Source organism: Lucilia sericata, unplaced genomic scaffold, assembly GCF_015586225.1.
Source record: "Lucilia sericata isolate MDLA Ls3-8-SP2 unplaced genomic scaffold, ASM1558622v1 Contig000946F_arrow, whole genome shotgun sequence".
NCBI classification, from domain to species: domain Eukaryota; kingdom Metazoa; phylum Arthropoda; class Insecta; order Diptera; family Calliphoridae; genus Lucilia; species Lucilia sericata.
This window is the reverse complement of record NW_023994931.1, coordinates 96,535-112,698: the sequence shown is the minus strand read 5'-3', so window position 1 is coordinate 112,698 and position 16,164 is coordinate 96,535. Positions and strand designations below refer to the sequence as shown.

Here is a 16,164-nt window from a genome sequence, read left to right as displayed (position 1 = left end):
CTACCTCGAAAATAGAACACTGATTTATGAAACAACAAACGGTTTAAAGAAACATAAGATAACGGTTGGAGTACCACAGGGGTCAGTACTAGGACCATTCCTTTGGAATGTTATGTACGATGGACTCTTAAATATGGAACTGCAGAATGGAGCAAAATTAATTGGTTATGCTGATGATATTGCTCTTGTCATTACACAACCATCTACGGAATTGTTGCAAATAGTAGGAAATGACAGCCTAAGACGATGCAACTTCTGGCTGGAAAACAAAGGCTTAGAGCTGGCTGCGGCCAAAACAGAAGCTATACTCGTGACAAATAGAAAAAATTTATCCTACCAAAACTTCGTCTGCAAAACACAGAAATTCGGTTTAAAAGAAATTTATGTTACCTAGGAGTGCAATTAGACGACAGGCTAAGTTATTCCCAACACATTAAAAATATAAGAAATAAAGCGCTAAGAACGGCTACATCGCTCAGTCGAATTATGCCAAACGTAGGAGGACCTAAACCACAAACTAGGAAGTTGATAAACAGCGTAGTACACTCGCAGCTTCTATATGCTGCGCCTACTTTTGCCCAAGCATTGAAGATTAAATGTAGAATAAAAGAACTCGAGAAGCCACAGAGAATAACTGCTCTAAGGGTAATATCGGCCTACCGAACCGTCTCTACAGCATCGGCATTAGTACTTGCTGGTATACCACCAATCGACCTATTAGTCCATGAAAGGGAGGAAATATACACACAAACGAAGCAATTAGAATATTTAAACAATACAACGTCAAACGCAACCATGCTAAAGGAGATACGGAAGAATGCAAGAACTAATCTTATAAATAAATGGCAAGAAAGATGGAATCAAGATGAAAGGGGAAGGTGGACTCATCTGTTAATACCCAACATAAAAGTATGGCTCGAAAGAAAACATGGAAATCTGAGCTTCTACATAACACAAGCATTTACAAATCATGGAAATTTTAATCAATATTTACACAAATTTAAGATAAAAACTTCTCCACTATGTGAAACATGTGAAAACGATGAAGACAGCAAGACATATGCTCTTTAAATGTAAAAAGTGGGATGCACAAAGAGAACAATGGAACAACTCAATGAATGAAGTTGTAACAGAGAATAACTTATTACAAGTAATGCTCAGTTCACAAGAGTTGTGGACACGCTGTGAGAAATACATCAGCACAATTTTTAAGCTGAAAAACTCCGAACCTCCTAGATAGGGGGATGTAGGAAAGTAAAAAAAAATGTCGCAGATAAAAAATCTATCATATAACCAGTCAACCTGAGAAATGCCACAGTAGTACCAGGTTGTTCTGGAGGAGATCTCGTGGGGCCACTAGATGATAGCGCGCTATCACTACGTCCATTAATAAAAAAAAAAAAAAAGTCTAGTCTATAGTCCTAGTCTATAGTCTAGTCTATAGTCTAGTCTATAGTCTAGTCTAGTCTAGTCGAGCCTAGTCTAGTCTAGTCTATTCTAGTCTAGTCTAGTCTAGTCTAGTCTAGTCTAGTCTAGTCTAGTCTAGTCTAGTCTAGTCTAGTCTAGTCTAGTCTAGTCTAGTCTAGTATAGTCTAGTCTAGTCTAGTCTAGTCTATAGTCTATTCTATAGTCTATTGTATAGTCTAGTCTATAGACTAGTCTATAGTCTAGTCTCTAGTCTATAGTCTAGTCTCTAGTCTATAGTCTGGTCTGTAGCCTATAGTCTGGTCTATAGTCTAGTCTATAGTCTATTCTATAGTCTAGTCTATAGTCTAGTCTATAGTCTAGTCTATAGTCTAGTCTATAGTCTAGTCTATAGTCTAGTCTATAGTCTAGTCTATAGTCTAGTCTATAGTCTAGTCTATAGTCTAGTCTATAGTCTAGTCTATAGTCTAGTCTATAGTCTAGTCTATAGTCTAGTCTATAGTCTAGTCTATAGTCTAGTCTATAGTCTAGTCTATAGTCTAGTCTATAGTCTAGTCTATGTTATCTGCTATAGGCTAGTCCATAGTCTAATCTATATTCCATTTTATAGTCTAGTCTAAACACTTCTTCTAAACTAAAAACTCTTAATAAGTACACACCTAAATGCACAACATATCGGTCTGGGGACAGCAAAGTGACCACAATTGTATTGGTATCGTGTCATATTTAAATTTCTCATCATTAATATTTAATAAACGGTTTATTAAAATGTATCCAGAGTCATTTGTGGGTGATATGTCAGGATATTTGTTTGTATTGACAGTGGGGTCGTCTAGAAGACTACAAATAATATTTGTATAAAACAAATAAAGATTTTTTAAAATTATATATATATTCTGTAATAATTTATTGATTCGTTAATCATGTTTTTAAAGAAATGTTTAAGAACTTTCAGGATAGTGTTTATAAAACATGAAAATCTTTCTGTTTAAAACAATATCAAAATTATATATTTAAAAGGACTTTACGTGAAGTAATTTTATACTAATAGATAGAAATAGTTTTTTGTGCTGTTTTATGCAGATTTTAATTCATAAATTATTTAAAATTTAAAATTCTATTAAATAATTGGGATTAAGTTTAACGTAATAATAACTAAAACTTAAACTGTACAGGATTCATGTCGTGTTATGATATTTGTTTCTAATACCTGTTACATCTCACTATAGTGATTCAACACGTGACTCACTGTAACAGTGACCACTTTGTATATGGATATATATATATGTATGTTTGTGTGAATGTATTGTGACAATGTCATGCAAAACAATCCATGTAGACATAGTTTTTATTTTAGTTTTAATTTGTTTGTTTTTATTCTACATTTTTCTTCTGTTTTTTTCTGTATGAAAAACAACAACATACAAAAATACTAAATAATGGTTATAATATAAAATTTTATAAAAAAACAAAAAAAAGGTTTAACATTTTTAAAATATCGATTAGTTTTGGCTGGTCATACAAATATCTCTGTAGCTGGTGGATTGTTTTTAAAATATAACCCCAGTCATATTTTAAACCTTCAAGTGCATGGGACGAATATTTTGAAACGTAAACTTAAGAGATTCTTTTATGAAATTTAAATAAATTAAATTAAAAAGAATAATTTAAGTAAAATACTTATTATAAGTTTGTTTAAAAAAAAGAAACATTTAAAGTGTTAATAAAATTTTAGATCAGAAAACTATGAACTGGTTGAAAAGTTTAATATTTTATTTATTTCTATTAATTCTTAAAGTTGGTGCTGAAATTTCAGAAAAAAGGTATTTTTTATCTACAGTTCATTATAAATAAAAATTTAAAAAAAACAAAACAATTGAATTAAGCTACATTTGCGAAAATATTGAAATGTAATCGATTCAACAGTTGGCTAATCCGCTTATAAGTATTAAGTAATTCTTAGGTATCTCCCATACTTATGTTAGTAAAGGGATTATTTGGAATTAGGTTTAAAAATATAAGACTAGACTATAGACTAGACTATAGACTAGACTATAGACTATACTATAGACTAGACAATAGACTAGACTATAGACTAGACTATAGACAGACTAGACTAGACTATAGACTAGACCTATAGACTATACTATAGACTAGACAATAGACTAGACTATAGACTAGACTAAGACTAGACTATAGACTAGACTATAGACTAGACTAGAGACTAGACTATAGACTAGACTATAGACTAGATATAGACTAGACTATAGACTAGACTAGACTATAGACTAGACTATAGACCTAGACTATAGAATAGACTAGACTATAGACTAGCATATAGAATAGACTAGACTATAGACTAGACTAGACTTTAGACTAGACTATAGACTAGACTATAGACTAGACTAGACTTTAGACTAGACTAGACTTTAGACTAGACTAGACTTAGACTAGAACTATAGACTAGGACTATAGACTAGCTAGACTTTAGATAGACTATAGACTAGACTATAGACTAGACTATAGACTAGGACTATATAGACTATGACTAGACTATAGACTAGACTATAGACTAGACTATAGACTAGACTATAGACTAGACTATAGACTAGACTATAGACTAGACTATAGACTAGACTATAGACTAGACTATAGACTAGACTATAGACTAGACTATAAACTAGACTATAGACTAGACTATAGACTAGACTATAGACTAGACTATAGACTAGACTATAGACTAAACTATAGACTAGACTATAGACTAGACTATAGACTAGACTATAGACTAGACTATAGACTAGACTATAGACTAGACTATAGACTAGACTATAGACTAGACTATAGACTAGACTATAGACTAGACTATAGACTAGACTATAGACTAGACTATAGACTAGACTATAGACTAGACTATAGACTAGACTATAGACTAGACTATAGACTAGACTATAGACTAGACTATAGACTAGACTATAGACTAGACTATAGACTAGACTATAGACTAGACTATAGACTAGACTATAGACTAGACTATAGACTAGACTATAGATTAGACTATAGACTAGACTATAGACTAGACTATAGACTAGACTATAGACTAGACTATAGACTAGACTATAGACTAGACTATAGACTAGACTATAGACTAGACTATAGACTAGACTATACTAGACTATAGACTAGACTATAGACTAGACTATAGACTAGACTATAGACTAGACTATAGACTAGACTATAGACTAGACTATAGACTAGACTATAGACTAGACTAGACTAGACTATAGACTAGACTATAGACTAGACTATAGACTAGACTATAGACTAGACTATAGACTAGACTATAGACTAGACTATAGACTAGACTATAGACTAGACTATAGACTAGACTATAGACTAGACTATAGACTAGACTATAGACTAGACTATAGACTAGACTATAGACTAGACTATAGACTAGACTATAGACTAGACTATAGACTAGACTATAGACTAGACTATAGACTATAGACTATAGACTAGACTATAGACTAGACTATAGACTAGACTATAGACTAGACTATAGACTAGACTATAGACTAGACTATAGACTAGACTATAGACTAGACTATAGACTAGACTATAGACTAGACTATAGACTAGACTATAGACTAGACTATAGACTAGACTATAGACTAGACTATAGACTAGACTATAGACTAGACTATAGACTAGACTATAGACTAGACTATAGACTAGACTATAGACTAGACTATAGACTAGACTATAGACTAGACTATAGACTAGACTATAGACTAGACTATAGACTAGAGTATAGACAAGACTATAAAGTTTATTATAGACTAGACTATACATATCTTTCTTCTAATATTTATGTTTAAAACAATTTCATCTACTTTTTATACCCTTCACCTTCGTGAAATGGTTGTATAGAGTTTGTTGTTCTGTTCATAATTTTAAAGAAATAATTTTGTGACCTCATAAGTTACAAATATAGTTTGTAACTCGTTATAGGTATCGAAGTCGGCTTAGCGATGTCCGTCTGTACGTCTACGCAATTCCCTATCTTATTTACGTTTGTTTTTAAATGTCTGTCTATCCTGGTGTATGTTGAAATCAGTTTTCAGAAGACCCCAGAACCGAATTTTCAATAATTCAATCAGACATGCTTTCAGGAGGAGCGCTATTTATTTACGAATGAAGCAGTGTATTGTTATTGTCTAGAAACATGAAATTATGTGTGTAGAGCCCGTGGTAAGTGAAAGCCTATAAAAGGGAACTTTTTGGTGATTTATCGTTCTTCAGAAGCTTCTTTTTTAATTTTCTATAAAAATGAACCTAGAAACTTATAAAAGGGTACTTCTAGGTACTTTTTCGTTCATCAAAAGGTACTTTTTGAATTTTCTATAATACTGAACCTAGAAACAAGAAATTAAGTATGTAGAGCCTGGAGTAAGTGAGAACCTATAAAAAGGGTACTTTTAGGTACTTTGTCGTTCATCAAAATAAGCATGAAGAGCCCAAAGTAAATGAGAACCTGTAAAAGGTGACTTTTTGGTACTTTTTCGTTCTTGAAAATAAAATACGTACTGACTGTTGTTTAACACACTATGGTGAAGGGTATATAAGATTCGGTACGGCCGAATATAGAACTCTTGTTCAAATTACAGATGATTCACAAGAAATTCTAACAGTGCCTTCAACATCACTTCCCATTGTACTACAACTATCTAAATCTTTACCGGTGGGTAATGAACTCACGCAACCGACAGTGGATAAAAATAATAACGACATTAAAGAACATACAAATTATCAGAGTATTTCGAATGATATAGAGGTATTTAATGATAAATTGGGGCCACGTTTAGAAAACCAAGATGAGGAAGCTGAGGCCGAAGCTCAAGAAGGCACAGGAGAAGAATCTGAAGTAGGAGCTGAGCCTGAAGCTGAACCAGAAGCCGAGCCTGTAGCTGAACCAGAACCAGAAGCTGAACCTCAAGCTGATGAAACAGAACCCGAAGCTGAGCCAGAACCTGAGCCTGCAGCGGAGCCAGTTGAAGAGACTGAAGCGGAAACAGTTCCAGAACCAGAAGGCGAACCTGAAGAGCCAAAAGAAGAAGAAACTCCACCCGAACCTGCAGCAGGGGACGCTCCGGAATCAGCAGATGAACCTGAACCGGAACCCCAACCTGAAACAGAACCAGAAGAAGTAGCAGCTGCAGATCCTACCGAAACTGTTGATGCAGCTAACGAAGACTCTGAAATGCCTAACGATGAACCAGCCAAAGAGGAGGAAGATCAAAAAGATATAGAAAATGCATCGCCCGCAACACATGCTGAAGATGCTGCAACTAAAGATGTTAAGGATCATCAAGTTTCCTGTTTTATTTGCACTAGTGTTGAGGATTTAAAATGTAATATGAAAGCAACACGTCAAGCTTCATGTCCGAAAGTTAGCGATGGTGATTCAGGAAAGCATAATGGTTGTTATACGCTATATAAAGGTAAGCCAAAAAAGAATTAAAGGTCTGGACTATAGTCAAGGATATTGCATAGACTTTAGTCCAGACTATAGTCCAAACTATAAACTAGACTATACTTGACTATATATTGGATTGTAGTCCAGACTATAGACTGGTCTATAGTCCAGTCTAGTCCCGACTATAGTCTAGACTATAGAATAGACAATAATCCAGACTATGTGTTGGACTATAGACTGGACTATATCCCAGACTATAGGCTAGACTATAGTCTGGGATATAGTCCATAGACTTTAGACTATAGCCCACACTTTCGATTAGTCTATAGTCTGTAGATTAGACGTTAGCTCATATATTGGATTGTAGTCCAGACTATAGTCCAGTCTAGTCCCGACTATAGTCTAGACTATAGACTAGACAATATTCCAGACTATGTTTTGGACTATACTACACTATAGCCAAGACTATAGGCTAGATTATAGTCCTGACTATAGATTAACCTATAAGAAAGACTTTAGACTAGACTATAGCCCAGCCTTTCGATTGGTCTATAGACTATAGATTAGACGTTAGCTCAGCCTATATATTGGATTGTAGTCCAGACTATAGACTATAGTCGAGTCTAGTCCCGACTATAGTCTGTAGTCTAGACTATAGTCCAGACTATAGACTTGACTATAGTCCAGACTATAGACTTGACTATAGTCCAGACTATAGACTTGACTATAGTCCAGACTATAGACTTGACTATAGTCCAGACTATAGACTTGACTATAGTCCAGACTATAGACTTGACTATAGTCCAGACTATAGACTTGACTATAGTCCAGACTATAGACTTGACTATAGTCCAGACTATAGACTTGACTATAGTCCAGACTATAGACTTGACTATAGTCCAGACTATAGACTTGACTATAGTCCAGACTATAGACTTGACTATAGTCCAGACTATAGACTTGACTATAGTCCAGACTATAGACTTGACTATAGTCCAGACTATAGTCCAGACTATAGACTAGACTATAGTCCAGACTATAGTCTAGACTATAGACTAGACTATAGTCTAGACTATAGACTAGACTATAGTCCAGACTATAGACTAGACTATAGTCCAGACTATAGACTAGACTATAGTCCTGACTATAGACTAGACCATAGTATAGTACAGACTATAGACTAGACTAGACTATAGTACAGAATATAGACTAGACTATAGACTAGACTATAGTACAGACTATAGACTAGACTATAGTCCAGACTATAGACTAGACTATAGTCCAGACTATAGACTAGACCATAGTATAGTACAGACTATAGACTAGACTAGACTATAGTACAGAATATAGACTAGACTATAGACTAGACTATAGTACAGACTATAGTCCAGACTATAGACTAGACTATAGTCCAGACTATAGACTAGTCTATAGTCCAGACTATAGACTAGACTATAGTCCAGACTATAGTCTAGACTATAGTCCAGACTATAGTCTAGACTATAGTCCAGACTATAGTCCAGACTATAGACTAGACTATAGTCCAGACTATAGACTAGACTATAGTCCGGACTATAGACTAGACTATAGTCCAGACTATAGACTAGACTATAGCCCAGACTATAGTCCAAACTATAGACTAGACTATAGTCCAAACTATAGTCTAGACTATAGACTAGACTATAGTCCAGACTATAACTAGACTATAGTCCAGACTATAACTAGACTATAGTCCAGACTATAGACTAGACTATAGTCCAGACTATAGTCCAGACTATAGACTAGACTATAGTCCAGACTATAGTCTAGACTATAGACTAGACTATAGACTAGACTATAGTCCAGACTATAGTCCAGACTATAGACTAGACTATAGTCCAGACTATAGTCCAGACTATAGACTAGACTATAGTCCAGACTATAGTCTAGACTATAGACTAGACTATAGTCCAGACTATAGACTAGACTATAGACTAGACTATAGTCCAGACTATAGACTAGACTATAGACTAGACTATAGTACAGACTATAGACTAGACTATAGACTAGACTATAGTACAGACTATAGACTAGACTATAGTCCAGACTATAGACTAGACTATAGTCCGGACTATAGACTAGACAATAATCCTGACTATGTTTTGGACTATTGACTAGACTATAGCCCAAACTATAGTCCTGACTATAGATTAACCTATAAGACAGACTTTAGACTAGAGCCCAGCCTTTCGATTAGGCCGGACTATAAACCATTTTATAGTCTAGACCATTGTTCAGACTGTAGATTAGTCTATATACCAGGCTATTGATTAGAATATAGTTTAAACTATGGACTAGAATATAAAGTTAACTAAAGACTAGATTATAGTCCAGACCATAGATTCGACTACACTCCAGACTGTAGTAGTAATATGATAAAATTTCTTTTTGCAGCTGACACAAATATAAACCATGCGTGGCTGTGTGGACGAATTGGCCGAAGAGGGTCTTAAATATTGTCTAGCAAATGAGAAATTATGCAATTTATGCTATGAAAATAATTGCAATAATAAAATGGCACCCAGCGATGCTAATATGCTACAGTTTAAATTGTCTACAATGCTGTTCTTAAATATTTTTTCCATAATTATAATTAAGAGATTAACAAATTTGTCATTAATATAATTGTGGCGAACAGATAAAATAATAAATTTTATTTAGTGGGGAAAAGCATCTGATGATTTCGCCGTATTACAGTCCTTTTTATAGCAAGCGTTACACTGTTTAAGTTCTACATTTTTACAGATTCCTTGATTTTGTGTACTGGCATCGACTATACAACCACGAATAGCATCACCGTCTGTTAAACGTAGAGAGAGGGAGAGAACAATAAATTAATATAAACCGATTAATAAGGAAAACAATAATTCCATACTTACGCCAAATGCCATGAAAACAACCTCTTTGGTGAACTAGGGCTAACACGACAATGTTTTCCCTTAAAGGTATTTGCCTCATCCCAACACTTGAAATTCTCATCACTGCGACATACGATACAAGTGAAATCTAATGTTTCCTTCTCACTATTGCAACCATCGCGATTGTTGCATTTCGAGCAGGTATCACTATCGATATCTTGGCATAAGTCAAGAGTTAGGTCCAAATTATCATGAAGGCAACCACGTTTAATGGTATTACCATTGATTTGGGTATAACAATATTCGGGAAAATTGTAACGAATTTGTCTCTTACATTTCTCAAACACTTTACTAGTTTGTTTATCAAAACATTCGCTAGTTATATCATCACTTGTGCACTGATGACACTTAAGCACTTGATCATATATATACTTTAAATTATTACAGTTATTGTTGGAACAAAACACACAACCTTCAGCAGCGTCCAAACATTCATTATCCCTAGTATCGGACTTGCATCCACGCGTCATGTCGATCTCACTCTTAGCCACGGTATAGCATTGATCGTTCTCTTCGTAATTCGCACAGACTTTGTAAACTATATTATTTGCTGTAACATCTTCGCAGCTGCTACCAGTACATTGGTAGCAAGTGATTCGACCCTTGGGGAATATTCCAGTATTGCAGTTAACGCTATCACATGTTTCACACGTTTTGGAATTGGAACATTGTTGGATATCACTCTTAGAGGCGCAACCTCTTACTACCAATTTGTTAACGACTTTTTTGAAACATCTACTAACGCCCTCGACGCAGATATGATTGTATTTCTGATCGTTAATATTCATATCGGTTTGTGAGCACTTTTCGTCGGTTGCATCACATCGTTTGCAAATAAGTTGATTATTTTTTCTCTCGGCTGCGATAATGCAATTATTATCGGCTGTACATGTTTTTGCTTCATCGTCTGTTTTGCAACCTCTTGTAATGTTGCCACTAGTGTCTAGGAGAAACAAACAATTTTTAGATTTAACAGTCGATTTAAGTAACTAATTATGCCTATAGGGAGGACATATTATTTTTAGATTTGAAAATTGTTATTAAATATTTATAGACTATAGTGAGGACTGTAGACTAGAATACAGTCCAGACTATAAACTAGACTATTCTTCTCTATAGACTAAACTATTCTAGTGTATAGTCCGGACTATAGTCTAGTCTATAGTAAAGTCTATAGTCTAGTCTATTATCTATAGTCAGTTCTAGTTCAGTCCTAGTTCACTTCTAGTTCAGTTCTAGTTCAGTTCTAGTTCAGTTCTAGTTCAGTTCTAGTTCAGTTCTAGTTCAGTTCTAGTTCAGTTCTAGTTCAGTTCTAGTTCAGTTCTAGTTCAGTTCTAGGTCAGTTCTAGTTCAGTTCTAGTTCAGTTCTAGTTCAGTTCTAGTTCAGTTCTAGTTCAGTTCTAGTTCAGTTCTAGTTTCAGTTCTAGTTCAGTTCTAGTTCAGTTCTAGTTCAGTTCTAGTTCAGTTCTAGTTCAGTTCTAGTTCAGTTCTAGTTCAGTTCTAGTTCAGTTCTAGTTCAGTTCTAGTTCAGTTCTAGTTCAGTTCTAGTTCAGTTCTAGTTCAGTTCTAGTTCAGTTCTAGTTCAGTTCTAGTTCAGTTCTAGTTCAGTTCTAGTTCAGTTCTAGGTCAGTTCTAGTCAGTCAGTTCAGTAGTTCTAGTTCAGTTCTAGTTCAGTTCTAGTTCAGTTCTAGTTCAGTTCTAGTTCAGTTAGTCAGTTCTAGTTCAGTTCTAGTTCATTTCTAGTTCAGTTCTAGTTCAGTTCTAGTTCAGTTCTAGTTCAGTTCTAGTTCAGTTCTAGTTCATTTCTAGTTCAGTTCTAGTTCAGATTCTAGTTCAGTTCTAGTTCAGTTCTAGTTCAGTTCTAGTTCAGTTCTAGTTCAGTTCTAGTTCAGTCTAGTTCAGTTCTAGTTCAGTCTAGTTCAGTTCTAGTTCAGTTCTAGTTCAGTTCTAGTTCAGTTCTAGTTCAGTTCTCGTTCAGTTCTAGTTCAGTTCAGTTCAGTTTCTAGTTCAGTTCTAGTTCAGTTCTAGTTCAGTTCTAGTTCAGTTCTAGTTCAGTTCTAGTTCAGTTCTAGTTCAGTTCTAGTTCAGTTCTAGTTCAGTTCTAGTTCAGTTCTAGTTCAGTTCTAGTTCAGTTCTAGTTCAGTTCTAGTTCAGTTTCTAGTTCAGTTCTAGTTCAGTTCTAGTTCAGTTCTAGTTCAGTTCTAGTTCAGTTCTAGTTCAGTTCTAGTTCAGTTCTAGTTCTAGTTCAGTTCTAGTTCTAGTTCTAGTTCAGTTCTAGTTCAGTTCTAGTTTAGTTCTAATTCAGTTTTAGTTCAGTTCTAATTCAGTTCTAGATTCAATATTATAGAGAAATCAAAGTGTACCTTGTGAAGAACGAAAAAGTACCAAAAAGTTCGGACTCTACTAGTTTAATTTTATGTTTATAGGTTCAATATTATAGAAAACTCAAAAAGTACCAGTTAAAGAACGAAAAAGTACCAAAATGTCCAATTTTATATATACTTTGGGCTCCACATACTTAATATTATGTTATCAAGTTTTTGACCACAAAACTAATACTAACCAATTTGTGTAAAGCATTTGGTTTGGTCTTTATTGGGACAGACTTTAGCATCTTCCCAAAGAGTTGTACTACAAGTATCTTCACTGCCACCACATTGTATACATTTAATTCCTGAAAAAAATATACATATATAGGAAAACTGATTTGTTATACATATTTATATAAAAATACGTACTTCATCCGTATATATTTCAAGGTCATTTTATAGTAGAGTATATTTTCCTCAAAAAAAAATTTCTCGAAATTGTACTTCTACTAAATAAAACTTACCAGCTACAGTTGTTAACGCTAACTGTATTAAAACTATTACAATTAAACAAATATATTTTGTATATTTTCCACTTGAAAATATCATGGTTTTTCATTCCCGTTTTTAGGAGGAAACTATGGAACTATTTTTTATTTTACCGCTTAAAATAACGTTGTTCACGTCTTTAGTTTTTATAGGTGACTGATTGATATTTGTTTTGTATTGATTTAACCGTAAAGAAGTTATTTCGTGTATCACAAAGCATTTTTATAGTTATTGAAAATATCAGTCTATTTACCTCGATTACCCAAATAAAACTTCATAAAGACTTGTACTTACACAAAAACGTATTTTTTAATGATCACTATATACCGTCTGTATTACTTTTCTTATTGTAATAATGACTTTTATATATGTACATATTTTTAAACTGGACTATAATCCAGGCTATATACTAAACTATAGTCCAGAATATAGTTTAGACTATAGATTGTTTTTTTTAATATTTGTTTTTTTAATCTAATATTTGTTGCCTATTATTACAACCATCGCCATTATTGCATTTCGTGCAGGTATCACTATCAGCATCTTTGCATATGTCAACTGTTAGGTCCAAATTATCATGAAGACAACCACGTTTAATGGTATTACCATTGATTTGGGTATAACAATATTCGGGAAAAGTATAACGAATTTGTCTCTTACATTTCTCAAACACTTTACTAGTTTGTTTATCAAAACATTTATTAGTAGGAACATCACTGGTGCACTGATGACACTTGAGTACTTGATCATATATACTTTAAATTATTACAGTTATTGTTGGAGCAAAAGACACAACCTTCAGCAGCGTCTAAACATTCATTATCCCTAGTATCGGACTTGCAACCACGTGTCATGTCGTTTTCGTTCTTCGCTTTCATATAGCATTGATCATTTTCTTCGTAATTCGCACAGACTTTGTCAACTATATTATTTGCGGTAATATCTTCGCAGCTGCTACCAGTACATTGGTAGCAAGTGATGCGACCCTTGGGGAATACTCCAGTATTGCAGTTAATGCTGTCACATGTTTCACAGGTTTTAGAATCGGTACATTGTTGGATATCATTCTCAGTGGCACAATCTCTAACGACAAGTTTGTTAACGACTTTCTTAATACATCTTCTAACGCCTTCGACGCAGATGTGATTGTATTCCAGATCGTTAATATTCATGTCGGTTTGAGAGCACTTTTCATCGGTTGCAATACATTTTTTGCATATAAGTTGATTATTTTTTCTCTCGCCTGTGATAATACAATTATTATCAGCTGTACATGCTTTGGCTTCAGCGTCTGTTTTGCAGCCTCTTGTAATGATGCCACTGGTGTCTAGGAGTAATATAGAAATTTTAAATAAATGGATTTAACAATTACATTTTAATTTTAGATTTGAGCAGACTCTTGACTAGACTTTGACACAGACTAGTCTAAACTATAGACTATATAATAGTTTAGACTATAGACGAGACTATTTCCCGGACTTAAGACTAGACTATAATTCTGACTGAAAACTTTAACATAATTTACACTAAGACTATTGTCCAGACTATAGATTTTAGTCCAGATTATAGACTAGACAATAGTCGTGACTAAAGACTTCAAGACTATACACTATATAATATACCCGGCAGTTCTAGACTATATTCTGGACTAAATTGAAAACTTTAGTACAGATCTTTATTTAGTCTATAGTCCAGTATCTAGTGTGGACTATATTAAAGTCTTTAATCTTGACTATATCCTATAGTTCAGAATACATCCTATATACTAGATTATAGTGCTGACTATAGACTATAATCCTGACTAAAGACTTTAATATAATCTAGTCTAGACTAAACAATATTCCAGAATATAGATTAGACTGTAGTCCAAACAAAATACTTCAATATAGTTCGGATTATAGACTACACTATCGCCCAGATTATAGAGTAGTCCATTGCCAAAACAATAGTCTAGATAATAGAGATACAGACTATAAACTAGACAATAGTCCTGACTATAGTAGTGACTAATGACTCCATTATTATATTCTATACAATATATAGTACAGTTCATAAGTACAGATCTTTATTTAGTCTATAGTCCAGTATCTAGTGTGGACTATATTAAAGTCTTTAATCTGGACTATATCCTATAGTTCAGAATACATCCTATATACTAGATTATAGTGCTGACTATAGACTATAATCCTGCCTAAAGACTTTAATATAATCTAGTCTAGACTAAACAATATTCCAGAATATAGGCTAGACTGTAGTCCAAACAAAAATACTTCAATATAGTTCGGATTATAGACTACACTATCGCCCAGATTATAGAGTAGTCTATTGCCAAAACAATAGTCTAGATAATAGAGTAGACTACAGACTATAAACTAGACAATAGTCCTGACTATAGTAGTGACTAATGACTCCAATATTATATTTTATACAATATATAGTACAGTTCATAAGTACAGATCTTATTTAGTCTATAGTCTAGTCTCTAGTGTGGACTATATTAAAGTCTTTAATCTTGACTATATCCTATAGTTCAGAATACATCCTATATACTAGATTATAGTGCTGACTATAGACTATAATCCTGACTAAAGACTTTAATATAATCTAGTCTAGACTAAACAATATTCCAGAATATAGATTAGACTGTAGTCCAACAAAATACTTCAATATAGTTCGGATTATAGACTACACTATCGCCCAGATTATAGAGTAGTCTATTGCCAAAAACAATAGTCTAGATAATAGAGATACAGACTATAAACTAGACAATAGTCCTGACTATAGTAGTGACTAATGGACTCATTATTATATTCTATACAATATTCTATACAATATACAGTTCATAAGAAGACTAGTCTAGTATATAGACTAGTCTATAGTTCACACAATAGACGTTGCTATAGTTCAGGCTATAGAACTAGACATTAGACAATAGACGCTATTATAATCCATGCTATAGATTATAGTTCAAAATATAATCCAGACTGTGGACTACACCACAGACTAGAACCTAAATACCTGTTTAGTCTTTATGAAAAATTACTTTTCTAAACAGGATTTTAAACACAAAACTCATACTTGCCAATTTGTGTAAAGCATTTGGTTTGATCTTTATTGGGACATACTTTAGCATCTTCCCAAAGAGTTGTACTACAAGTCTCTTCACTGTCTCCACACTGTATACATTTAATACCTAAAGAAGAAAAAAAGATAATTATCTCTCGATAATTAGGTATTTCAAGGCGCTTCAACCAACTTTTAAGTCCTATGAATAAACTTACCAGCTACAGTTGTTAACGCCAACTGCTCCAAAACTATTACAATTAAACAAATATATTTTGAATATTTTCCATATGAAAGCAACATGGTTTTTTTCCTTCCCATTTCTAGAGTTTTAAATTTTTAATTCTGTTTATTTTACTGCTTAAAACAACGTTGTTAACAC

The 16,164-nt window shown here is 33.7% G+C and overlaps 3 protein-coding genes across 3 annotated transcripts; 1 reads left to right on the top strand and 2 right to left on the bottom strand.

The window, feature by feature from the left end:
* The first annotated feature begins 3,156 nt into the window (after positions 1 to 3,156).
* Positions 3,157 to 9,396, top strand: LOC119609158 (protein TsetseEP-like). The gene is made up of 3 exons (XM_037963877.1): positions 3,157 to 3,245; positions 6,094 to 6,929; positions 9,338 to 9,396. The coding sequence occupies exons 1-3, from the start codon at positions 3,172 to 3,174 to the stop codon at positions 9,394 to 9,396; spliced, it is 969 nt and encodes a 322-aa protein (XP_037819805.1). The 5' UTR covers positions 3,157 to 3,171.
* A 77-nt stretch (positions 9,397 to 9,473) lies between these two features.
* On the bottom strand, positions 9,474 to 12,895 carry LOC119609174 (prestalk protein-like). The gene is given in 5 exon segments (XM_037963892.1): positions 9,474 to 9,743; positions 9,823 to 9,851; positions 9,853 to 10,804; positions 12,425 to 12,535; positions 12,695 to 12,895. Coding segments are annotated over 5 exon segments (1,320 nt in total). The 5' UTR covers positions 12,780 to 12,895; the 3' UTR covers positions 9,474 to 9,600.
* Positions 12,896 to 13,188: 293 nt separating this feature from the next.
* LOC119609157 lies at positions 13,189 to 16,164 on the bottom strand. Its single transcript, XM_037963875.1, has 4 exons — positions 16,001 to 16,164; positions 15,802 to 15,912; positions 13,516 to 14,046; positions 13,189 to 13,460 (listed from the first exon to the last, which is right to left on the bottom strand). Exons 1-4 carry the CDS (start codon positions 16,101 to 16,103, stop codon positions 13,189 to 13,191), a joined length of 1,017 nt encoding a protein of 338 aa, XP_037819803.1. The 5' UTR covers positions 16,104 to 16,164.

What these genes read in the sequence shown, in the direction of transcription:
- LOC119609158 (XM_037963877.1), top strand. Translation starts at nt 3,172, where the DNA reads ATGAACTGGTTGAAAAGTTTAATATTTTATTTATTTCTATTAATTCTT. An exon ending in GGTGCTGAAATTTCAGAAAA is followed by an intron (nt 3,246 to 6,093) that starts AAGGTATTTTTT and finishes TGTTCAAATTAC; the next exon opens with AGATGATTCACAAGAAATTC. An exon ending in TTGTTATACGCTATATAAAG is followed by an intron (nt 6,930 to 9,337) that starts GTAAGCCAAAAA and finishes TTCTTTTTGCAG; the next exon opens with CTGACACAAATATAAACCAT.
- LOC119609157 (XM_037963875.1), bottom strand. Translation starts at nt 16,103, where the DNA reads ATGGGAAGGAAAAAAACCATGTTGCTTTCATATGGAAAATATTCAAAA. An exon ending in GGCGTTAACAACTGTAGCTG is followed by an intron (nt 15,913 to 16,000) that starts GTAAGTTTATTC and finishes TTTCTTCTTTAG; the next exon opens with GTATTAAATGTATACAGTGT. An exon ending in CAAATGCTTTACACAAATTG is followed by an intron (nt 14,047 to 15,801) that starts GCAAGTATGAGT and finishes TATTACTCCTAG; the next exon opens with ACACCAGTGGCATCATTACA.